Here is a 26,456-nt window from a genome sequence, read left to right on the forward strand (position 1 = left end):
TGATCCACTTACTTGTTGAAGCTAGGAAGTAAAAAAAAAAAATCAAGGATTAGGGTTTCATGAAGCGAGATAGAAAGCGACTTTACGGGGTCCATGGTGCCATCCTGAGAACCGTAGTCGGAGACGAAGAGAAAATAGGCGGCCGTGGCGGCTGCCACCATCGTCGTTCGCCGGACGAAGCGCTCCCTTCTCGTTTCCCCGGCCATTAATGAGAGAAATTGCTCGGAGTTTCTTGATTCTTCTTGCGGAATTACAGGGAAAAGGGTTGAAGCTGAGAGTTGCGCATTGCTAGATTATGGCGGCATATTATTTATTTATTGATGATTTCCGTTGTTGTTTTATAATATTCATTTTTACTGCGAAAATTGCTGTCGGCCGGAAAATTTGAAGAGTATAGTGATGCTGTTGATTAAAATTTCAATATTTTTTTCTGCTGGTTTGCGAATACATACCCCATAAATATAATATATTTTAAACAATCAAATTCCTTAATTAATTATAAATTTAACTCTGCAAAACAAAATAAATCTTAAATTTGATTCATAACTACTTTGAATATATATATTTAATAGTTAATACGCCGCCAAACATAACACAGATCTCAAGATAACTTTTTTAGAAAGAAATGTTCCGATTTCGATGAAAAATCATCCTAAATTCATATTTTAGCAAACTTACAATGGACCCAACAATTTTAAAATTTCTTTAATCCAAGTCAAATCGTGCGGTTTGATAATGTCTCATCAACTCTAGCCCGCAGCCTATGAAGATGCCACGACTTGCCACTACGGCCTACGCGGTCCACAACTCGTGAAACTCCCGGCTTTAGCCACTGCGACCTATGGACGTTATCACAACTCACCGTTACAATATATATGACCAACTACAACGCCGTTACAATATATATGGCCAACTACACCCTACGTGATTTACAACTTGTGTTGCTCCTGACTTTGTCCCTTGCGGCTTGCAAAGGTCATCACAATCACCACTATGCCCTATCCTACTATGATCAATGTGACCAACTGACTCTCATAAAGAAACCATATACGGTCCACAAAGTCAACTACTACAATGACTTTCAGCCGTGTTTCCATGTGACAAGCTGGTAGACTACAACCTCCATAGCACCCGACTACAACACTTTCAGCCTGCCATCACCGGATACTACATTTATTGCAACAAGATTACGATGTACATTAACATTGATTGTTTTTTGTAAGTCCATCTTCATTAATGCAAGAGAATAGTATACATGTGTGCTCACTATTCATAGTGATTTATTTCAATTAGGTCAAACAACATGATTTTTCCCCATTTTTCTTAGTTTTTCATGTAAAAATTTGAGGTGTCTTCTCTTGCTTATTTTTCTTTATTTATTTCAGTGTTTGTCAGATTTTTGTTCAACGCTAAGATGCTAACTCATTAATCTATCATCACGAACCGTCAGACATACATTAATAATACTTTTTAATATTCCTTAAATATTTTTTAACAGAGTCAGGGATATTAAAGAGCCTAGTCTGCTTGTTAAATTGAAATGGTAAGTGTGGAATTGTAAAGACTTTAGGTCCAATGAAGATATGCAAATGCACTCAGATATCGGGTTTATGAATATTGTTTCACTCCAGTTGTCTGGCTGCCTGCCACCATGGGGTGCTTGCGTCAATTGCCACAAAAAAATTGTCACTGCTCTAGACGCCTGCTCGTCACCTTCCAACATGTGTCGCCCACTCCTTGCATCCATCCACCATAACCACCAAAATCAGCCAACCGTCATTGTTGGTCGCAGTGGCCTACGAGCATATTTCATATTGATTTAATTTTTCTTCAAAACAAATAAAAAATATAAATTTATGTACTGAGTTTATACCTCACTAAATGACTCTTAAGTATTCAAAATATACTACATTATATTCACACTGAACTCCATTTACATTACATTTCCATTTCAACAAACCAAGTAGTCATAAATGCAAGGCATTTCTCATAGAAATACCTCAAATGTTTATTTTAATGAATTCTAATTTTGTCAAATGTAAAAGAACAAGTAGTGTGCAAACTTATATTGCTCACCCTACAAGACATTAACCTCCTATGTTGGATGACTTCAATGTCAATTGTTGCATTTTGTTCATAGTATGTTGTTACTTATTATTTGTCATATCCTCAACAATCGCCCAACCACCATTTGTTAATACGGTCTCAATCCTTAAATATAAACTAATATCCAAGTATAATTTAGTCAATCTAAGACATTTTTCATTTACGATAAGTAGGGTGTAGCAAAAGTCTTAAACATTAAAGTGCCTTATAATAGTTATAATTTTATTACAAACTTCAAATTTAAGCATGCTCATAACTAAGCACTTTAGGAATGCAGCCTTTAGGATGATTTTCCAAAGCTCATTCATACGGAGGATGATTTTCCTCACTTTTATATATCTCAGACCGCTTTCTCTATTTCGAATGATTATTAGGTCTGTCGTCTGTGTCCGTCCGACAGACGTAATAATTTTTCCTCTATTCAATCCACTCAACTTTAAAAGAGACTTTAGAGGAACTGCGACACTCAATCAAATAAACTAAGCAAAATCTAAATTTTTACTACTAATATGATCCATATCCTACGCAATAAAAAGGTGCAACAAAATTAAGTTTTATTCTTACCAATTTAGGGTTATATTGGTTACATAACATTTTGCATAAAATGCATAATTGTGCTTCAAGCTTCAGGGTCGTGAAATGGAAGCTCCACCCAGTACCCCGCAACAAGCTCAGGAAGTTCCCCGTTCTAAACCCGCAAATGCCGCGGCCGCCGCCGTCGTCGTCACGGCAGAACAAGATGGAAAGAAGAGGAAGTTAGATCACGACGGATTCCGTGGCTCTAAGTATTTCAAGATCTGCAGTATTGCCAAAGAGCTACGACCCTTTTTCGTTGAGGTGATATTTGTTTTCTCTATCAACCATTTTAGAAATATTGGAGTGATCCGTTCGTTCTTCATTGGTTTTCGTTTTTATTTTCGTGGGCTAGTCCATCCTGTTGAGTTCTGGATTCGAGGTTTATTAGGGTGCATAGTGGTGCCTTGTGCCGTGTCGGTATAGAGTGAGAGGGGACCTGCTGGAATTGGTGGTTGGAGTTTTAATAGCTCATGGATTTAGGATTTTGTGAGATGAAAATGGGATTGATACAGATTCAAGGTTCATGAAGTTGAGCAAGCCGATCATGGAGTTTGGCTAGTGATAAGATCGATATTAGAAATGGGAATGTAAAGTAGGATATATTAGAAGGAATTTACGGATGCATCATCTTCTCGCTTGTTAGGGAGCTCTTTGGCTACCAGTAGGATTTAGTAAACCTCGAGAGTATTAAAAACTAAAAATTATACAGCCCGAGAACTTTTTATTCTTATTAATTTTTGATAAATTGTCTGACTATTTATTTCATGATTGAAAGTTTATGAGGGAGAAATTCTTACATCTGTCAAATCCTATCGATGATATGATCTAAAACTAATGGATTTGATCAATAATGGGGTGATGCAGGATTTATCAAAACAGTTTGACTTAAAGACTCAGAAATTCTGTTTGACAGGATGTAACCTAAATCTTCTTTCAATCCTACCTAAAATAGGATACCAGTAAACCCCTGTGCTTTGGCTCCTATGGAGTTGGAACTTCCACACAAAAACACTCCAAACAACACGTCGTATTTTTAAGAAATCCTCAAACCCATTTCTTAAAATCCCGCTGCTGGCTGCATTGATGTGTATCCTATATGGAGTCCACAAACCCTTCATTTCATCTCCTCTAAGTGGCTAGTTGGTTTCCATCTCTTTCACATTACACTTCTTCCAAATTAAGCAGTCAGGGTTTTGTGGCTGGAGCTTTTTAGTGGTATGATATCCTTCTCTTCTCAAAAGCAAGAGGAGGATAAGTTATGAATTATCACTTCCCTAAAGGAGCAATTATGGTTTATCATTTTGCCGAAGTTATGAAGTTTGAGAGAGAAGGTTCTCGGGAACATTGTTGAATTTGATAGTGAATTATCAATGGGTCCCTATAACAATGAATTGATTAAAATGAATCTTGGTAGGGGCGGAACCAACTCCTTTTTTAAGGGTGGGCAAAAGTTTAAAAAGTAAATAATATAATAAGTAAATGATGATAATAATAATTATTATTATATATTTAATTAATATTTTTAGAGAAAGAACACAAACAAGTAGCTGAATAATACCATTAAATTTATAATTGAAAAATATAAATGCAGAAAAATGTAAAAAATTTAAAATAAAAAAAATTAAAGCAAAAGTTAAGTTGAGCATTTTTTAGGGAGAAGTGGGCAATATTTGAAATTAAGGATGGGCAAATCTCTAATAGTCAACATTTATTAAAAGAATAACTCATCAAGGTGGTACTGCCTTGGAGACCATATATTACACATTCATAAAGAGATTTTATGTCAATTTCAAGGTTTGCATTAATGACATTGGTAGGCTGTAGGTTTCTTATTAGGTTTGATGCTTATCATTTAAAATTCAAATATTTATGGATGCTGGCATTTACTATTATATACAACTTTAATGGAAACCATAAAATAACCTTTGCAATAATTGAAACCATATCAAGGAAGATGTTGGGTATATATATTTGAGTACTGATATTTAAATTGATATAATGTTGGTCATTTACTTGGACGAGTATTCATTTTTAGTTTTTTTGTATTTAAATATAAATTAAAGTTGTATTTCATTCACATTGATATGAATTAACTATTTAATCCCATTTTTTGTTCACATTCTTAGGATCCACATTCGTTATGTATTAAGAAGGTTTCTTTTTAGATGAAAAATACATAGAAATTGCTATAAACTTGGTTCTCCTCTATTAGGCTGCGATCTATAACTCTTTAAGAGTTTAGAACATGGATTTGTCCAATTGACTCTAGCAGCAACATGCCACCAAAGAAATGAGGATCTCCATTTGTGCCAGAACAATGCTTGCAAGCTACAATCAACATCGCTACGAAAATAAGTCTTTTAAGTTTCTAAATTGCTTACTAAGTTTCCATCGGCGACATGACATATTCTCACAACTCGTGAAAGGTGGAGCATTAGCAAACCTAATTGTAGCAAGTGTGATGTCTTGACGCAATTGAAGATCATTCCACAACAACTCTTCAATGGTAGTTGGGGGATAACACATGTCAAATGCCAAAGTGAAGCTGGCAAAGGTAGCACACGTGTTATGATGACACACACAGCTAGTGCGTATGTTGATGGCATGTTGCGGATACCACATTATCTGGTATTTGCGATGCGACTATAGCAATAACTCAATGTGGTGTATAGTACAATGAGCAATATAAAAGGTAAGCAACGTTGGCTCATGCTATCAAGGGATGGGTGGTGGTTGAGAGAACGATGCAAGAGAGGATAGGAAAGATATACAATCAATGTTCATCTTGTAAGGATGGTTCTATTTCACACTATATTAATAATACTCTATACCAATTATTTTGACTAGCACAAAAGATTATTTATTGTTTACATCAATATGGTTATTACCTTTGCTTCATTGTTTTGGATTATTAAAAACACATTTTTATTATTTGTCAACTGATTAACAAAAGACTTTCATATTATAAAAAAAATTAAATAATTTGTAGACACATCAGATTTGATTTATCATAAAATTTTAACTAGATGATAACTTTACTATTTGTAATTTTGAAAATAGTTTTTTAAATAATTGATTTTTTTTATAATTTAAATGAGAGAATTAGTTGGTAATTAGTTTATCCAAATAAACTAAACACATTTATTGATTACAATATTTTGTTTCAAATTAATATTTGGTCACCATTTTACTTTTTATTATAATGATTAAACTAATAATCACAAAGAAAATTGAATTTTTTTTATTGGTAATTCATTTATCGAAATAAATAAATATATGATTGTTTTGAAAATTTTTTATGCATTTTTTTAAAGTTTTATTTATTTTTTCAATGGAGTGCTCAATTTTTTTATGGTGCAACCCATAGATTTTAAAATTGATTATTTTGTGTATTTCTTGATTATTTAGAGTTATATAATTCGTTTATGATTGCGAGTTTATCAGATTTTTATCTTAATGAACAAGAATGTTAGATTTTTGTGAAATTAATAAATATTTGTTTTTATGTATATGCCAATAATTATGATAATGATAGTTTCTTTGAGTGTTTTACTTGATCCAGTAAAGGGCAATAAGCTGGATGACATCAACTATAACATGACACAAAAGCATAATATATATTCTTATTGAGCTCGTGTATTTTTGAATATAAATAATTTGGCCTGTCTTCCTTTTTTCTAAAGTGTAAAACAATTGTTCAAATTTCTCTAGTGCTCCTTAAGCTTGATTACTGCTTGTGATTTTATTTGTCATATGGTTGATAAATGCTTGAATTGCCAAAGCTAGCATGGGAGAAATGTTTCAGCTAGAACAATATATATCTATAAATGTTTCTATGAGGGAACGGCCTAGCATGGGAGAAATGTTTCAGCCAGAACAATGTTTCTATATCTATAAATGTTTATATCTATAATATATCTATAAAGCAAAGGGAACGGCCTAGCACTTTTTGAATCTAATTCACGTCCTAAAGACCCAAATTTAATATTTTTTGGAAGAACTTGATTCCATAATTATGATATGGTTGTAGTATACAATGCTACCTCTGATTAATGGGTTATTTTTGTGCCTCTCTACTGTAAAAATGATTTATGATATAGTTGAACAAACATACTTTAATGTGAAAGATGCCACACTCGTTTTCTAATTCAAAATAAAGCTCACAACTACCAAGTAAAATAAATATATTTTTTTCATTGAATACTTGGATGCAAAAATATTTGTTTGTTGGTGTTGGACGAAAATATTATGCTGTGAGGCGATAGTGTTCTTCAAATAATTTTTAGAGCGATAGAGAATCTCAGAGTACTTGGTTGGACTCAACAATGAATTTGGATTTAAATTTTAAATAGAGAAAATTTTTAAAAAAAATCTTCTCTGAATGAAGTGATTTTTCTAATATGGATTGAAGAAGATAGAAGGATGGTGATGATCAATTATTTGACACTCAGTATATTTGTCATTATAACTTTTACATTTGAAGGTGAGGGACTTTTTATTACAAAGTTTTCTCCAAAAAATTGACAAATTTCTTCAAATGCAATTTCTGGTGCAACTATTTTAAAAAAATCAAAAAATAAATGCTGGAAGCACCGTGGAAGGCCTCTAAACTATGGAAGAAATAAAGGTAAAAAAAAAAAAAGAGATCTACCTGCCTAGTAGAATTGAAAAGAGTCAACTCAGTAGAATTTCACAGAATAATAAGTTCTCTCAATTCCTTGAAAAAATCATCAAGATATTACTCGCTTGCTCAGTATAACTGATTTCTAATTTATTTATTTTTAGTGCCTCAAATAGTTCTCTCTCTTATTAGATTTTAGATTTATGAGCCACTAGTCACATGACAAGTCTTATCAATATATTTTTAATTGATAAATCCTGTTCCAACAATAGAAAATAAAAGTTATAGATAATAATTTAATAATTATTGCAAGGCAGGGAGATGTCTCAATTTTTCCTAATATAATCCTTGGTAAGGTATTGCATATTTCATGCATTGCAATTAACCTTTTTTTAATTGATAAATTTATCAAAGATCATAACTATAAATTCTTCTTTATTGATCGGTGTGTTTTTTATGATCTCACTTTAGTAAAGACGAATGGACATAGTGGCATACTAGAAAAAATAAATTGTTTATGCATTCTTATCGTGTGAGATGAAATGTCATGCTCCTTCACCTCTCACACTACTAATATCAACTCGACATATTTTCTTAGATAAGGACATCTTTGTTTTCAAAGTCTTTAATGTGTGTTTAATTCTCATTTCATAAATATAAATTTTAAATATTTTTATTACGAAACTTTGAAATTGCTAGACATTATAGTGTTATTTTTCCTGAGAATAGCTTTAGATTCTTTTGTCCTTCTGTGCTAATTTATTTTGATGTTTGCGGATTCAAAAAAACTTATCTCTGGATCCATTATTATTATCTTTATTAATGACTGCACTCTAAACAAAAATTTGATGTTAGCATTGTGCTATTGTATTCACTGTCCTGATATAAGTAATCAATTTAACTCCAACAATGGAAAAATAGAAGTTGTAAATGAATATATACATACATACCTTCCTCTTGTGAAATAAGAGCAATATCAAATCCTTGAAATTTTTTCTCCATTGTTTTCTTTGTACTGTTTCTATTGATTCTCAGAGTTCTTTCCTATAATCATGTGGTGGTCTTGTGTCATTTCTGTTTATTTCCAACTCGAATGTATATAAAATATTATCAGTGGCTCAGTGCCAAAACACAAGCGTTTTGCTTTGGAGAGTTTATTATGTAGAGCTTGTATTCTAGGTAATGTTTAAGATCAGATTGTAAAGAAAAACATATTTTGTGGTACTTTTCTTCAGTTTTAGGCTTTTAGCTGGGTATTTTTTAAGCAAAAGGTGTGCCATTTGTTATGTCCTAAGAATGATGTTTATTGAAATTTTTTCTCTATAAATTAGAAAATTGGATCACAGTTGTGCACTTTATTGTTTTGGAGAAAATAGAAGCTTCTATGCATTTCCTTGAATGCACACGTAAAAGCCTAACTGTTTTTTGTGTTTGTAAGGTTTCCCGGACCCCTAACTTCAGAAACAGCAAAGCTGCTCATGAAATTCAAATACGTGAGTTTATCATAATGCATTTATTTCTATATTCTAGAATATGTTGTCAATCCACTTGTTCATGTCGATCATAGTAGAATGATATTGTTGATTTTTATGCATGATTGTGAAGCTCATTAACTGATCAACTTCCTTATGATTACTCTTTTCTAGTGGCTCAGTTAACCAGGCATTGAGTACTCGCAGATTCAAAGAAGAGTATTCCTTATTATGATTCTAAAAACTTATTAGGAAGATTTATTTTATATTTGATTTCATTAAAAAGTTCAAATATGTTATATTGAAGGCTTAGTGAATTATAGGGCACGTTGTATTTAGTTGATTTAGTTTTCTTTATTTTCATCCTCATTAAGTTTATCTTTTTATATTAAGGTGCATTTACTTACAAACCACCCAATTCTCATGTATTTACATATCTAACACCTAATTTTTTTTTGGGGTACATTTATATTACCCAAATCTTTTTAATCACATAAAAAGTGCCGCTATTTTAACTTTTAAAAGTGAAATACACCTTTTCATGCATAGGTAAGGTGACGTTAATTTTTCAATTCCAGTAAATATATAAGGTATCCACCACGCCAAAATGGAAGTAACAGGAGTTAACCAAGAATAGTTTTGCTAGAAATTTACATTCTGCATATATTCATAGCTGAATTGGCAGAAATGCTAGGAATTACAGGCATAAACATGAGATGCGGACACAACATGGGGAACAATGAATCATAAAAGATAGGGAATGCCACTCCAAGGACATTGTATTTTTTTTAATAAATTAGTGATATAAATTGTGTAATCGAACATCTAATGTTATATTTTCTATCAAAAAGTATCATATAATGAAGTTTAATATCATAAATATCACATTAAAAGTTTATGAACCAGCAAAAAATATTGATTAATTACAGTTATACTTAATTTTTATTAAGTATATCTAATTGTCAACAGCACATCAACGTTCATTAACCATTAGGTATTATTTTCTCAATATCAGCATTATGTTGTCCACAAGAAATGCAAAAATAAAATAATTATATAACTGTCTAAATAAAATGAACATGTTGCTGTACATTTAACTAGTCTACACTGGCCTTAAAATTATGATCACCATTAATGCTCATCGACAAAAATATAGTTTTCTAAGATAGTTCATAAAAAATACATTTATCATAAATGTGAGTTTGGGCATGTTTGGATTTATCCTGATGACCTCCGACCCTAAATTTTGGAAAAACAGTTTGTTACAGCATGCCTAAGAGGTGGTGTTTGTGTCCAACAATTGCCCAACAAGGTTACCGATGATTTTTTCTAGCGTTTGTGCTTCATAGTGGAGAGATGTAATTAATGTATGCAATAAGCGAAGAAATGTAAGTTGAGGGCAAAATACGATTTTCATGTTTCGAATGTATAAACGAACCCTGACCATGTTATAAGAGACAAGTTTGTCATTAGCATATTGAATACTTAAAAGACTGCAATATGATCCTTGTTGTTGGAGCATCCTTTCATCCATTCTTCAACATCTATTGATTTTAAGGGCATTTACATACATGACACACAATTCTTAAGTTTTTACATATCTCACACCTAAACTTTCATAACACAGCACTCAAATCTTTAATATCACATAAAAATTAACACTCATCATTTTCTTAAAGTGAAATACACTTTTTAGTGTAGAGGTTTAAAACACTAAATTAATGTGCTTGTAATTATGAATATTTAGTGCGAGATATGTAAATACTTAAGATTGTGTGCTATGCACGTAAAGTTCCCTTGATTTTAACGTCTTTCGCAAACCGCACGCAACAACATTAGTTGTTAGGCCTTCAACAACTTCTATATCATTGTAGCTTTAAATCTTCCTTGTACATGGATGCATAATCATCATACAGCATTTTACACTGCTATACATTTTTATCCTCTGGGAGATCCATCCGCATCCAATCTAATGAGGTTGAAAAACATTTTCTTCAAAATACAAAAGCTCGTATTTATCATAATTCAAGTTCATTTATTTTCCACCAATATATATCTCACAGATTCTTGTGAATAAAAAAAAATTGTAGGAATGAAGACCTTGGCAGAATTAACAAAAGAATTGAGGAGTGAGACATCATCTCTCTCAAAGCGCTATGATATTTCACTGAAAGAACCTTTTTCTTCAGTTGTTAAGGAGGAAAAAATTGAAAAAGAGCAAGAGGGAGAAAAGCAGGTGTCGCTACCAGAACCAAGTGTGGACCCAGCTGAAAATGGCATCAAAGGTTTGTCAGAAGAATCCCTTCTGGATAATGTGAAAAGCATTTCCGAGAAATGAGAAGCATTTAGGAAATTTTGGAGCAAATAAGGAAGAACTAAAAGAATTGTTGAACATCAATGAATGAGAGTTCGAGGGCCTTTCTTCGTTGGTGGTTCACTTATTCTTCTTTGGTGGTCGGAACCCTGAATTCTATGGCGTGTCGAGAGAAAGTGCGCTAGCCTGACGCGCTTCTATCGAGTAAATCTTCGTTCCCCTTCTCTTTGCATCTCTCTTAGAATGAAAATTTAATGTTTTGGCGGTAATTTTGATGAAATTATGCGATCTGGAGCCAGTTTTAGGGCCATTTTTTAATATAAAGGGCAAAGTGCTCAATCACTGCTTCCTGTGCAGCATGTTGTAAACTGCGTTATTCAAGCATTAGTAGGGTTTTTATTGTGATGATTTACTCTAGTTCTAGACTTATTTGATGCCATGCCAAACCTAGTAACATAGACCGGAGAGTTTGGCTTTCAAGTTCAAATCCAATAGTTGGAACAATGATGGGCTGATAATCAGGCTTTGAATTAATTAACAAATAACATTGAATTTGCTCAATATGGTCAGGTAGGTTCAGTTCAGTTCGAAAATTTTGTTTTATTTCGGAATGTTTTTGGCCAATTTTGTTCATTGATTTTGGTTCAATTTTTTCGATATCTTGATTGAGTTGACTAACAAATTCAATCACTGCTAAGATTTTTATTTTTAAATTTAAATTTAAATTTTTGTTTAGGAAGGAATGAGCTCAATGCTTTTGTATTTACATATATAACCCCTAAACTTTCAATTGTACACACCAACTTGTGCATGAAAAGTTATATTCCACTTCTTAAAAATTGAAGTACTCTTGATTTGATATGAAAATGTAAAGAAGTATAGGCGTTAGATATATAAATACATAGGAATTGTGAGATAAGTATGTAAATGCCCCTTGTTTTTAAAAGTGGAGGTCGATGGCATTCATTTTCGGAAAGAAGCCTGGCTATAACTAGTCTTAGAAATGATGATGATGATGATGATGATGATGATGATGATGAACTTGCTGTTCAATTTTTTTGTTTGGCAATTTGCAGATTTGACATATCTAATCACATTTATGTCACTTAAAAAAGAGAAATGTATGTTAATGATGATGATTGGGACTCCATAAAAATATGCTCTTGAAGATCATTTCAAGTTAAATCTTTCTCATAAAGCAGCATCATGTTTATTTCCAATTTATAATTATTAGTTAAGATCAATTTTTCATTAATCTTCAGAAGCACATTCATATTCTAATGAACACAAAATTCAATAATAAAATGATGTGTCATTACCTTTAAATATTCAAGACATTGATGTCGTTGTTCTAAATTACATAATAATTGGTCTCGTGACACCTCCCACTTTATACTTATAAAATGTGCAATATAATGTTTTTATATGCGTATGATAAGAGCATAATAGTAAATATAAATTAGTAAATTTGAATAAGGTGTGGACTATGTTCAAATAATATTTTGAATATATTTAAAAAAATAACATAACTTACAAGAAAATTTTAAAAATAAAAGCATCATAGGGCATGTAATATCAGACTTCCCTTTCAGAACTCATCCACGAACTGCACTGTGAATTTGGACTGAAAGATCATTAATCGCTAAAAAATCGGTTCGAATTTTGACTCTGAATGAGATCGAATCAAAATAAATGAGATCGATTCGAATTTTTACTCGGAACAAGATCAAATCGAAATAAATGAGTTGAAATTGTGGCTCGAATTTTTTTAAGCCGATTTTCAGCTATATCTGAATAGGTTTGAACTAACTTGAGATCGGCTTGTAGTATTTTTTTATTTATAAAAATTATTTATAAAAGGTGAAGTAAAATTGAATACAATAAGTCACGAGCCAATTTGAGTCCAAAGAACGCAATTTGAGTCATTTAGTTTCAATTTGCTGAAATAAATCCAAATAACTTAATTTGACAAACTCGTTTCAAATTCGAGCCGGATCGAGCTCGGTTCAATTTCGAGCCGGCTTCGCTCAAAATCAATTATAACAAATAACAAGCAAATTTTGAGACACACCAAACAAACATTTGGTTTCACACAGCTGTACCAAACAAATAGTTAGCTTCCTAGTAGCTGAAAAGCTGAGAAGCTGCAGCTGCGCCAAACAGAGCCAAAATCAATCTATTCAAGTCAACCCAAACCCAACTCAAACACAAAATTGAATAATTCACGGCCCTATCTATACCTACTTTTTTCAATTACAAAATCAATCTATTCAAGTCAACCCAAACCCAACTGCCCTATCTATACCTACTTTTTTCAATTGTTTTTATTGTTAATGCACCCCACGGTCCCCACGTACTGCCAAACCTTCTAGTCGTTCTGTGTTAGTCCATCTTCTCCTTGATGAGTCCTCCCTTCCTAATCTTCGAGCTTTGCATTTTGTCGAACACCTTCCAGTCACCGCAATTCATCTCCCGCCACCCTATGACCTTAATTCGAAGACCATGAAATGTTCAAAACGAATCAAACTCCTCAAATCTTCAATCTTCCCCACCCTCCCGCCTCTCTCTCCTCTCTCCTTCTCCACCCACCACTCAAACCAACTCCTCGAACCATTCCAAAACCCTAAACCCCCCATCCCTCCATCCAAATCCCGACTCTATGCTTCCTTTTTCTCCTCTCTAATCGAAATCTATCTAACATGCACTCGTTTCTCTCAAGCGGCGGAGACATTTACTAACATGAGAAGCATCGGACTGAACCCGCCGATAAATTCATGGAACCGCCTTCTCTTCAAGTTCAATTCATCGGGTTTTCTCTCCCAGGTACCAATCATCTACTCGGAACTGCTTAATTGCCATGAAAAAGCCGATGTCTTTGCAAGCAATGTGATGATTCATGCTCTGTGTAAAATGCGTTTGATTGAAAGAGCGGTAGAATTGCTTAGGGAAGTTGAGACTGATACCGTAAGCTATAATACGGTCATTTGGGGGTTTTGCGAGCATGGAATGGTGGAATCTGCGGTCGCATTTTTGGCTGAGATGATTAAAAAGAGTGTCAGGTTTGACACGATTGGTTGTAATATACTCGTTAAGGGATTTTTTCGAGTAGGATTGGTGGATGATGCTGAACAGATGATGAAGACGTTTATTCGAGCAGGATTTGGTAGGGATATCGTTGGGTTTAATACTTTGATTGATGGGTATTGCAAGCTGGGATGGGTGAGTGAGGCTGCTACTCTGTTGGAAACTATGAAGGATGAAGAGGTTTCACCTGACATTGTTACCTATAATTCTCTGATTCATGGATTCTGTAAGACTGAAGAGTTTGATTTGGCAAAGAGTCTGATGGATGAGATTGGTCAGAATTCAGAGTTGAATGTTGTTACATTCACTACATTAATAAGTTCATATTGTAAACATGGATGGCTGGAAGAATCATTCTTCTTGTTTGAAGAAATGGTTCGGAAGGGCATCTTACCAGATATTGTTGCTTACACGACTCTCCTGAATGGTCTCTGCAAAAATGGCGAACTTTCCAAGGGCTATAAACTTTTCAGGGAGATGGAGATGGTCGGCATTTTTCCTAACCACGTCTCGTACGCCAGTTTAGCCGATTCATTATTCAAATCAGGAAAACTGACAGACTTATCTATTCTATTCAGGGAGATGATTGTTAGAGGTATTTCAATGGATTTGATTTCATACAATACTTTCATGGATGGATTCTTCAAAGCTGGAAAGGTTGATGAAGCTGAAGACATGTTTAGAATGATCTTGTCCTGCTATCTTCTTCCCAATCATATCTCCTACACTGTGTTGATTGATGGGCGCTGCAAGACTGGAGATATTATTGGTGCAGAACTGGCATTCATTGAAATGGGAAGGAAGTCCATTGGTGCAAATGTGGTTACCAACTCTTCTATCATCAATGGCTATGTTAAAATGAGAATGCTGGATAAGGCGATTGGTGTTTTAAGGAAGATGAAAGAAGAAAACATACATCCAAATGCTGTCACTTATGCAACACTCATTAATGGCTTATCCAAGATGAGAAGACATGAAGAGGCTCTTGATTTGTGTAGAGAGATGATAGAGGAAGGCCTGGAGGCCAACCATTTCATGTGTGATGTTTTGTTTAATGTATTGAGGAGAAACAATAGGATGAAGGAGGCGGAAGGAGTATTTGGAAAGATGATAGTTAAGGGACTGTTGCCTGATCATGTTAATTTCACCTCTATGATGGATGGATTTTTTAAAGTGGGGAATGAATCAGCTGCTCTGGAAATTGGACTGGAATTGATGGAAAGAAAGTTAGGCCTTGATGTTGTTGTTTATAACGGCTATATAAACCGTCTCTACTTGGCCGGGAAGTCTCAAGAAGCAAAATCCATTGTCGCACAAGTGAAAAGCATGGGTTTGAATCTAGATCACGCTACATACAACATTATGATAGGCGCGTATTGCAGAAAGGGGAGTCTCAATAAGGCACTTAAAGTTTTTAGCGAAATGAAGAGTCTTGGAGTTATGCCTAATATCATCACTTACGAAATTTTGATTCCGTCGCTATGTGTGGTAGGAGATGTAGAGAAGGGAATGGAATTGTTGAACGAGATGGCACTTGCCGGATTTCACCCGAGTGCATCAACTCACAAGAAAGTGCTGCGAGCATGTTCTAAATGGAAGAGAGCTGATTTAATATTGCAGTTCCACCAACAGATGATCTATGCAGGGCTTGATCTTAGCATATTGATATATAATACACTCATGCATATCTTTTGCGTTCTTGGTATGACACGAAGAGCTACGCAGGTTCTGAACGAAATGCTCGAACGCGGGATACAAGCAGATACAATTACCTTTAACTCTTTCATCGAGGGACATTGCAAAAGCGGCCATTTTGATAAAGCCCTCGCTTTATATTATCAGATGCTTCGTGATGGGGTATCCCCAAATATTACTACCTACAATAGTTTATTGGACGGGCTTTCTAATGCTGGGAGGATTACAGAATCGGAGATGATAATCAATGAGATGAAGAAGAAGGAATTTGAGCCAAACTGTGTTACTTATACCATTCTTGTATCTGGATATGCAAGGAAAAGTTATGTTAAGGAAGCTATAAGGCTATATTGGAACATGGTGAGGAAAGGCTTTATACCTACGGTAGGTACATATAATGTTCTAATGAGCGAGTTTGTGAAGATGGGAATGTTTAAACAAGTTATTGAATTGTGGAATGAAATGCAAAAGAGAGGTATTTCCCCTAATTGTTCAACATATGACATGTTAATTACAGTTTGGGCAAAGCTATCCAATGGTTTTGAGGTTGCTAAATTGCTTAAGGAGATGGAAGATAAAGGTTTTATTCCTTCTGAAAGTACTCTTCATTTAATCAGTAGATCCTTTGCAAAATTAGGGAAGAGGAGAGAAGCGTTGAAGTTTCTCAAAAGGTTGTATAAATCTGAAGAAATAACTCAGTAGTTTCAGTCATGCAAATACATATAAATACAAGTAGAAAACTTATACGATCTATGTTAGAGACACAATCGCAAAGGTATATTATATATCTTTATCATTTTATAGGAAGGGCTCAAATTTGTGCAGTCTGATCCATTTATGACAAGCTATCACTTCTGTGCTAAGGTGAATTTTTTTAGCCCATACGCCATAAAAACCAAGGAAATCTACAAATGAGGGGTGATTGTGCAAATCTGATTTACTCCTGTAACTAGTACCTAGCAGGAAGATTGTGGCGTCCCTTCTCTCCCAGCATGATGTATTTTATGGTGAGTGATTTTTATTTTCTCACATTTATCAGCACAGTCAAATTTTCTTATTCAGTCCTTATTTTCGTTACAAAAACTGAATTTCAAAGGTTTCTAGTGTGCCCTGCATTCTCTGATATCCTGAACTGCTTTGTGATTTTCCAGAGTATATAATTCTTCTGTTACTACCGTCTTATCATATAAATGTTTTCTTTATTTCTGTTATATTTCTTAGTGAGTGCTAAGGTGAATTTTTTTAAGGTTTCTAGTGTGCCCTGCATTCTCTGATATCCTGAACTGCTTTGTGATTTTCCAGAGTATTCACTTCTGTGCTAAGGTGAATTTTTTTAGCCCATACGCCATAAAAACCAAGGAAATCTACAAATGAGGGGTGATTGTGCAAATCTGATTTACTCCTGTAACTAGTACCTAGCAGGAAGATTGTGGCGTCCCTTCTCTCCCAGCATGATGTATTTTATGGTGAGTGATTTTTATTTTCTCACATTTATCAGCACAGTCAAATTTTCTTATTCAGTCCTTATTTTCGTTACAAAAACTGAATTTCAAAGGTTTCTAGTGTGCCCTGCATTCTCTGATATCCTGAACTGCTTTGTGATTTTCCAGAGTATATAATTCTTCTGTTACTACCGTCTTATCATATAAATGTTTTCTTTATTTCTGTTATATTTCTTAGTGAGTGTAATACCATCTAACAACATCAGGGTACTAGTGCTTTCCCATTGTCTTTAAAATGGAATGCTGAAGCATTTTTCGGAATCTCTTTCTAACTAGGCTATCATGGCAGTTCCTCGTCAATTTTCATTTCTTCTTTTTTGTAATGATTGATTTACAATAACTGTATCTCTTTGTTTGTCTGATTTGTTGATTAATTGGCGCACATCATATTGTCAGTTTCTCTTAATTTTATTTTATATAATAATAAAATCTTACCGTATGTATATTTTTTGCTTCTATTGCTGCTTACTGACACGCAAAACCTTGTCAAGAGCTTCATTAGTTGGTATTATACCCTGAAACCAAAATGATAAAGTGGTTACAGGTATCTTTTTCCAGAAATTGCCTGTTTATGTTAGTTTTAGTTAGAAGTTGCTCAGCTTTTTGCTATTTGTTTAGAGGCCATTTGGGATCACTCTCTTTTTATATTTTTTATTTTAATTTTGTTTTATTTATGTTTTGATTTGAACAAATGATATCTGGCATGTTTGATTAAGAGCACATTTGGCATCATTTTTGTTTTCTATATTTATTGTTATTTTTTCTTTTATTTTTAAAAGTATATTTGGTTGATATGGTTTTTGTATGTTTTTATTTTTGTTTTAAAAACAAATTAACTTATTTTAAAAACACTCAGAACACCTAAAAAATATTTGAATGTTTTTAAAAATAACCACGTCAACCAAAAATGTTTTAATTCAAATGTTTTTAAAAATAACCAGCTCAACCAAAAATGTTTTAATTCAAATCCAAAGAGAAACAAAACAAAATAAAAACTAAAAATGAAAAACAAAATATAAAAATGATCCTAATCGGCTGCTAAGATATGGTTATTTTTCAAAATATTCAAAGCACATAAAAGTAGTTTTGAGTGTGCCTAAAACATCTTAATTTGTTTAAAGCAAAAATTGGTCTCAAACAAACCCTAAGATTAAATTGTTGCAGAACTAGTTTTTGACTCGCTGAGCATTGTCTCAATGGTTATTGCAGGTGGGCTTGTGGCTTCTGATTGCTCTTCCTTTTAACTAGCTTCATTTCAGCTAAAAGTACAAGCTACTCTGAGCAAGCAGACTTCACTTTCTGTCAGCTGATGCAATGGAGATAATGAAATTATTTTCGTATTCTGTAATATCATCTTAACCTTTCGTTACTGTATATCCTCATCCTCACCATTAAAACAAGAATTTAAAATTCTCTCAAGAAAATGCCTTTGATCAATTCGGTATCTAATTTAATGAACTTTTATTTTGGCAACATTTCATAGGTTTGGAGCTTGTACAGTGACGGATTGCTGTAGATATGTTGGCTAAAAAGCAGCTGTGAGATAAATGAAGACTGCTTTCAGATAGAACATTATATTTTAATAGAAAGCACAAATGAGCTTCAAAATTTGTATATGAATCAGATTCCTCCACAGTATGCTGAAGATGGGGTAAGGTATGCTGTCTCTTGATGTTGATGTTACTAGTCATTTGTTTTTATTTTCATCTTAGAGCTCATTAACAATCCAAATTTATTCATAATTATTGCTTAATAAGACCGCCTAACCTTCCTTTGATGCATCATAAATGGCTTTAACCATCTTTCAAAAATCTTGAAATCTTAGTATCTTTTGATTTGTTTATAAGGTAAGCATTATCATTTCCTTGAAACAATTCATTTATAATTTATGAAAAAATAAAAATATTCAACAAAAAATTTTTACTGGCATTAGGCCGGTCAGCTGACATTGGCTCAACATCCCTATTGGGAGGCCATCGGATTAAATCCTCAAAAACTAAAAAAAAAATGAAAAAACAACACAAGCCTTTGTCACACTAAATGTGGTCAACCACGTGAATCCTTTTTTTCCATCATGTCCTATTGAGTGTCAAATTTTCATTTAATTCTATTAAATTAAGATCATTTTTTATACAAAATGGCCAAATCTTTTTAGGTCTACCTCTACCTTTCTTAATATAATATTTAAGTTAAATTTAAAACATCTATTCTCCTAACAAGGTCATCAGATGGTTGACATTTAATGTAACCAAACCATCTATAACGTCTCTCTCTCATCTTGTCTGTCATTGGAGCTACTCTCGTTTGTATTTAGTCTCTATGTGTAAAACCACTCATCCTCCCGAGCATTCTCATCTCAAGAACACTTAACATAATTTATCAGCTCTTTTACAGGCCAACATTCTGCACCATAAAGTATTGTAGGTCTCGCCAACATCTTATAAAATTTTCCTTTAAGTTTGTCTAAATAGTACTTTTCTATCACACAATAGGCTTGATGCATTATTCCACTTAACTATCCAACTTGAATTCTACTAATAACATCCCCATCTGTATCACCATAAATTTGAAGAGTAGACCCTACAACAACAACAACAACAACAACAAAGCCTTAATCCCACTACGTGGGGTCGGCTACATGAATCCTTTTTCTCCATTGCGTCCTATTTAGTGTCATATTTTCATTTAGTTCTAGTAAATTAAGATCATTTTTAATACAATAAGCCCAAGTCTTCCTAGGTCTACCTCTGCCTTTCTTAACACAAGTCGAATTTAAAGCATCTACTCTCCTAATCGGATCATCTAATGGTCGACGTTTAATATGACCAAACCATCTAAGACGACTTTCTCTAATTTTGTCTGTCACAGGAGCTACACCAACCCTATCACGAATATATTCATTCCGCATTTTGTCTCTAAGTGTAAAGCCACTCATCCACCTAATCATTCTCATCTCGGCAACACTTAACTTATTATTATGCTTCGCTTTTAAAGGCCAACCTTCAGCGCCATAGAGCATTGCAGGTCTCACCACCATCTTATAAAATTTTCCTTTCAGTCTTAGCGGTACTTTTCTATCACACAAAAGGCCCGAAGCATTCCTCCACTTCAACCAACCAACTTGAATTCTACTATTAACACCCCATCTATATCACCATCGCTTTGGACAACGGACCCAAGATATCTAAATCGTTCACACCTTTTAATAATTTGATCACCCAAAGTCACACTTCTGTCACTAGAGCTATTACTACTAAAATTACATTCCATGTATTCAGTTTTAGTTCTACTTAAACGAAGGCCTTTAGACTCCAATGTAGACCTCCATAATTGAAGAGTAGACCCTAGATATTGAAAATGTTCACTCCTTTTAATGACTTGATTGCCATTTATTACAATCCCTCCATTAGGTCTATCACTACTAAAATTGCATTCAAGTTATTTAGTTTTAGATCTACTCCAACTAAAGCCTTTAGAATTTAAAGTTGACTTCCATAAATCAAAATTTTCTTCGCGCTCTCTAGTCTTATCCACAAGAAGGATATCATCATCGAAAATCATACAACAAAGGTACATCATCTTGTAAATGTTCAGTTAGAACATCCATAGCTAAAGTAAAAAGATATGAGCTTAAAACTAATCCTTGATGTAATCTAGCTGAAATTGGAAAAAAATTGGTCAATCCTCATTGTGTTTGAACACAAGTAACAACTCTAGTATCAATATCTTTAATTATTTCAATATAAAAGCATTATTAACAATTTTTTTTCCTAAAAATCTCCAAAGTACTTCTCTTGGAACCTTATCATAAGATTTTTCTAAATCAATAAAAATTCCGCTGCAGCTATTATGTGATAATAAGACTACAATCAATATTGCTCCCAGCCCAGTTCAGCTTGATCGTACCAAACATGTAGAGATCGACAAACACTTCATTAAGGAAATGATCGAGTTCAGGGAGATTTGTGTTCTATATGTACCCTCCAGTGGCTAACTATTGGACTTCCTCACCAAGAATTTGCCTCGCTCTTGAGTGACATCTATTAATCAACTTGAGGGGGAGTATTATATTATAAAGGTCATCCCTACGTCATTATTACTTATTATTTGACTTTATTTCCTGATTATATATTTCATTTTGTGTTTTATTCTGTTTTATTTTTTTTCCTAATTATTTAATTCTGTTTTTATTACTTTTCATTATTATGTCTATTGTAATTAGGTTTAAATATCCCTCATCGTATCAATGAAATTATGTCGGTCTATTCCAAATCTTATTTTTTCCTAATTATTTAATTCTGTTTTTATTACTTGTCATTATTATGTCTGTTGTAATTGAGTTTAAATATCCCTCATCGTATCAATAAAATTATGCAGGTCTATTCCAAATCTTAATATCCAAATCTAAATAATTACAACTCTGCCACTAGATCTACTACTACTAAAATTACTTCCCATGTATTCAGTTTTAAATCAACTCAAACGAAGCCCTTTAGATTCCAATATAGCCTTTCAGTTTTAGATCAACTCAAACGAAGGCCTTTAGATTCCAATATAGCCCTTTCATAATTCAATATTTTCGTGAACTCTTTCTCTAATCTTATCCATAAGATATTTTTAGTGAAATGCATAAGCCTCATTCGCAGTAAAGTTGATAAAAAGCTCATTTTGAACATAATTCATGGTTCACCAGTTGAAGAATGGGCATTTCAAATGAGGAAATGCTCTGTTTGTCAATTCACAACTCAAAAGAAGTCTTTCGGGCTGCATGGTAATTCCTATTAAACTTTATTCATCTATTTATTTGTCTAATTTTATACTTTTAGAAGGCCAAAAGGCTCAGCATGTGATAAAGAAGGGACCATAAGATTTGTCTTCAGGTTTCATGCTGATGCCTTTAATTTAACCGGTTCAGTTTATAGAAATTGGCAATCGGTTGAAAATGTGAACAGTTAAACCGTTCATAATTCACATATAACTAAATATTATTTCAGATTTTCATTTTTTTTTAAATATAAAAAAAATAATTATTTGATTGTTGTAAAATTTGCAAAATACTGTATTCATCTTATAATAAATTCATTAATTTGAGGTTCATCCATCAGCTTACCTCATTTTTTTAATTACAGAACCAAAAACTAGTTAAAAAAAAAACAAAATTAAAATATCATAAGTAAAATTGATGGCAGCAAAAATATAAACGCTTCTTGTGTTGTTTAGAACAGCAAAATTCTGCAAAATTCGTAGCAGTTTTTGCAGCAGCTGGATGAACAACTGAATACATTGAAGAAACATTTGAGACCTGAAAGCTTCTTCTGCATGAAATTCCATCCTAGAAAAAATTTGTTTATGCATCACAAAAAACATTTAAAGATTCTGTTGAATTTCACCTGAACAGAAAAATAAAATAATCAAGTATTTGAGTGAAAGGAGAAAATAAGCTTTGCATCCATGCTGCAATCTTATAATGATTGAAATTATTTGCTTGTACAATTGACACCATGATCATGCTTAACATAATGGCATGTTAGCAAATTGCATGAAGAAGTAGATGAATCATCAACAATCAATAACATTATAATAATTAAGGATTTTTACATACCAACTATAACATTTTAACCAACAAAAACTTAAACATAACATTCTAACCACCCAAAACCACTGGCCTACTGCCGCCCCAAATAGTGAAAACTCATGGCAGCGGGCCGCGCTGCTGGCCTAACGCCGCCCCAAACGGGGCCTAAGTTGGTTGCATATTGCTGTTTGTCATCTAATATTCTCATCGACCATCGTTGCACACTGCCTAAGACTAATGCCCTATATTTGACCCTCATTTACTTGGTTGCCTAATTCTTCGTCTTTTAATGGAATGACCAGGCTCACCACCATCACCCAAGTTTTAATCTTCCTATTAATGACTTAATCATTCCTTTTAATCTCCCTATCATATTGCTTAAGTATTTCAAGTAGATTGTAAAATTCTGACAGAAGAAGATGAGTCAAACTATGCTTCATATACTTTCCTAAGATTACTTTATGTTTGATGAGTCTTAGATTAACACAATTCAACTCCTTTGAATTCAGGTAGAATAATGTAAGATTAAAACAAAAGAGATATTATATTAAAATTGCAAACGAGCAATGAAGGTTTTGCAAATAATTTATCATGAAAAAATTATAGTGTAGCCTACATGTGACTTTGATTTAAAATAACATAATGTTGCAATTTATTTAATCATGCAGAAGAATGAAAGTAAAAAATTAATTGAATATTGCATGCAAAAAATCATGAAAATAAATTTTTTTTTAGTAAACTTAAAAAGCAAAAATGACTTGCAAAACAATTAATTTATAAGCTTATTTTTTATTCATACAAGATATATTCTAACGACATGTAAAACTAGTAAAACCTAAATTAATCTTGGGAAAGTATTTAGAGAATGGTTTGGCTTATGTTGATTTGTCTGAATATGACGATTTATAAGAAAAACTCAGGTAATATGTTAGAACATCGAATCATATATTTGTTATCATCAAAATCAAAGTGGTTGTCACAAGACTCGTGAGGATTCATAAGGCTTATGAGGGTCTGCTGATAGACGACTGACAATGGTGCTCTGGCGTTGGCGATCAGGCAGCGACAATTTGACTATATAGATCGGACAATTATCTAACGTGACTTTGATTTAAAATAACATAATGTTGCAATTTATTTAATCATGCAGAAGAATGAAAGTAAAAAATTAATTGAATCTTGCATGCAAAAAATCATGAAAATAAATTTTTTTTTAGTAAACTTAAAAAGCAAAAATGACTTGCAAAACAATTAATTTATAAGCTTATTTTTTATTCATACAAGATATATTCTAACGACATGTAAAACTAGTAAAACCTAAATTAATCTTGGGAAAGTATTTAGAGAATGGTTTGGCTTATGTTGATTTGTCTGAATATGACGATTTATAAGAAAAACTCAGGTAATATGTTAGAACATCGAATCATATATTTGTTATCATCAAAATCAAAGTGGTTGTCACAAGTTATGAGGCTCTGCCGATAGACGACTGACAATGGTGTTCTGGTGTTGGCGATACAATCCGACTATATAGATCGGACAATTATCTAACGTCAATGGTCTAACAATAATGATTGAGTGATGGTCTCACAATATCCGACATTGAAATTCTAAATAATCTCAAAATTGAATGATCTTAATTTATTAAATTTCTTTTTTAGAGATACTCTATTTGATCTTAACCCTTCAAGATTCAAAGATTGTTTGACACTCCAATTATTATCCCAAAGTTTCTAACCACACATAAAATCTCAAATTTAAACATGTTTAGGCTCTAATCAAATCACTTTTGATGTCATCAGCTTCATTCTAGATGTTCAATTTGATCAGAAAACGCAGTGGGGAAAATCAACAAACACCTACCGAGCATGAAACTTCATTAGCAGGAACAGACCTTCTTCAGACTGTCAGCCACCGACTCTTCCACAGAGTACTACAAGCACGAAGAAGACAAAATAGAATCACAAATAAATTCATGAAAAGAGAATGAAATCGCAGACAAGCGGAAATTAAACCTTGTTGAGGACCCAGAGGGAGTGGTTATAGGCCCGGCGAAGGAGATCGGGGAGAGTCGAAGGGTCGTCGAGGTTACGGTAGTTGACGAAATTCTCTCTCGCGTACTTTGCGTAGTACGGCCTAGTCTCCGCCGGAAGCCGGCGGACTAGCCGGAGGACCTCCATGTACGCCCTTAATCCCTTCTCCATTGCGGCGGAGCAAGAAAGAGAGCTAGTACAAAAAACGGCGCCGGGTTTTATTATTATTATTTTGATTTGTGAGCTTAAAACATGGAAAAAAATTTGTGTACGCAAGACATAAGCAGCGTTGCGTACATAATAAAAGTTATATGGGCGTTACATCGATATTATATTTGCGTTATATCCCCTGTAACCTCCATATAACTTCAATGTAACCTATATATATATGAAAACAGAAACGAAAAATTTATTTGTAAGTTCAGGTAGGTTATATAGATGTTACATAGAGGTTACAAGAGATATAAAGCGAATATAATGCCGATATAACGTCGATATAACCTTCATTATGTACGCAACGCTATTTACGGCTTACATACGCAAATTTCTTCCTGATACATGAGACTTTTTAGTATTGGAGGAAATGTCGAATCATCAAACTACCATCTCATCCCAATTGTGCCCTATTAATAAACGAAAATGAAATTCGGATTTCCGGCACCTCCCGTTCGTCTTCCTGATAGCCGTTCCGTCTCCGACCTTCGCTTCCGTTACGAGTCTTAAACGAAATTTGGATTTGATAAATCCTATTAACATAAATTTGATCATGCACCCAAACACTCCCTTAATAAAATTTTATTAAAATTAGATGAATTTTTTATGAAATTTAACAAGTTTTAATCAGACCTCCATCGACCTGGTTATTGGTGATGGTGAATAGGTTGAGTTTCTAATTTCAATCTAACATGATTAGTAGCTAATAAAATTTATGAAATAAAAATGAATAAAAATATATATTTTATAAATGTTCTTCTGTGCTGAAAAATAAAAAGAAAATGCAGGAGGGCAAATATTTTTTAAGAGAAAATAAAAAAATAACATAAAAAAGAACATTTTCTATATGCTTCTCTATATTAAAAAAAAAAAAAAAAACATGCATAACCAATAAAATTATTTATTTAATATATATAATATCAAAATTTAATTATTTGCTCCGACAACACTTATATTATGAAATAATAATAATAATAACACTTTAAAGGGCTGAGCCCAAAATCCTTTAAAAAATTAAAAAAAAAAAAACAAAAATAAAAATGCAAAGCTAAACCCTAAAGCATTACTCTCCATTGCGGCGGAGCAAGAAAGAGAGCTAGTACGAAAAACGGCGCCGGGTTTTATTATTATTATTATTATTATTATTTTGATCTGTGAGCTTAAAACATGGAAAAAAATTTACGTACGCAAAACATAAGCAGTGCTGCATACATAATGATAGTTATATGGGCGTTACATCGATATTATATTCGCGTTATATCTCC

The 26,456-nt window shown here is 33.2% G+C and overlaps 3 protein-coding genes across 8 annotated transcripts; 2 read left to right on the forward strand and 1 right to left on the reverse strand.

Moving 5' to 3' along the window:
* The first annotated feature begins 2,713 nt into the window (after positions 1–2,713).
* On the forward strand, positions 2,714–11,486 carry LOC110017944. The gene is made up of 3 exons (XM_020715116.1): positions 2,714–2,943; positions 8,742–8,796; positions 10,866–11,486. The coding sequence occupies exons 1-3, from the start codon at positions 2,746–2,748 to the stop codon at positions 11,111–11,113; spliced, it is 501 nt and encodes a 166-aa protein (XP_020570775.1). The 5' UTR covers positions 2,714–2,745; the 3' UTR covers positions 11,114–11,486.
* A 1,961-nt stretch (positions 11,487–13,447) lies between these two features.
* LOC110027844 (pentatricopeptide repeat-containing protein At5g14770, mitochondrial) lies at positions 13,448–21,499 on the forward strand. 5 transcript variants are annotated; one of them, XR_002294380.1, is made up of 5 exons: positions 13,448–16,539; positions 16,673–16,732; positions 18,580–18,714; positions 18,854–19,026; positions 21,215–21,499. XR_002294380.1 is itself a non-coding variant. In XM_020729468.1 (3 exons), the coding sequence occupies exons 1-2, from the start codon at positions 13,592–13,594 to the stop codon at positions 16,707–16,709; spliced, it is 2,985 nt and encodes a 994-aa protein (XP_020585127.1). In that variant the 5' UTR covers positions 13,448–13,591; the 3' UTR covers positions 16,710–16,732; positions 18,580–18,823. The 5 variants fall into 5 exon arrangements, 2 of the variants coding, with proteins under 2 accessions (XP_020585127.1, XP_020585118.1); XR_002294382.1 differs by lacking the exons at positions 13,448–16,539; positions 16,673–16,732 and adding an exon at positions 17,192–17,334; XM_020729468.1 differs by lacking the exons at positions 18,854–19,026; positions 21,215–21,499 and having other exon boundaries at positions 18,580–18,823.
* Positions 21,500–22,474: 975 nt separating this feature from the next.
* On the reverse strand, positions 22,475–25,188 carry LOC110027868 (LYR motif-containing protein At3g19508). 2 transcript variants are annotated; one of them, XM_020729486.1, is made up of 3 exons: positions 24,961–25,188; positions 24,809–24,878; positions 22,475–22,702 (listed from the first exon to the last, which is right to left on the reverse strand). In XM_020729486.1, exons 1-2 carry the CDS (start codon positions 25,147–25,149, stop codon positions 24,825–24,827), a joined length of 243 nt encoding a protein of 80 aa, XP_020585145.1. In that variant the 5' UTR covers positions 25,150–25,188; the 3' UTR covers positions 22,475–22,702; positions 24,809–24,824. The 2 variants fall into 2 exon arrangements, with proteins under 2 accessions (XP_020585145.1, XP_020585152.1); XM_020729493.1 differs by lacking the exon at positions 22,475–22,702 and adding an exon at positions 22,707–22,760.
* Positions 25,189–26,456: the final 1,268 nt, after the last annotated feature.

This window comes from Phalaenopsis equestris, unplaced genomic scaffold (assembly GCF_001263595.1).
Source record: "Phalaenopsis equestris unplaced genomic scaffold, ASM126359v1 Scaffold000002, whole genome shotgun sequence".
NCBI lineage: Eukaryota > Viridiplantae > Streptophyta > Magnoliopsida > Asparagales > Orchidaceae > Phalaenopsis > Phalaenopsis equestris.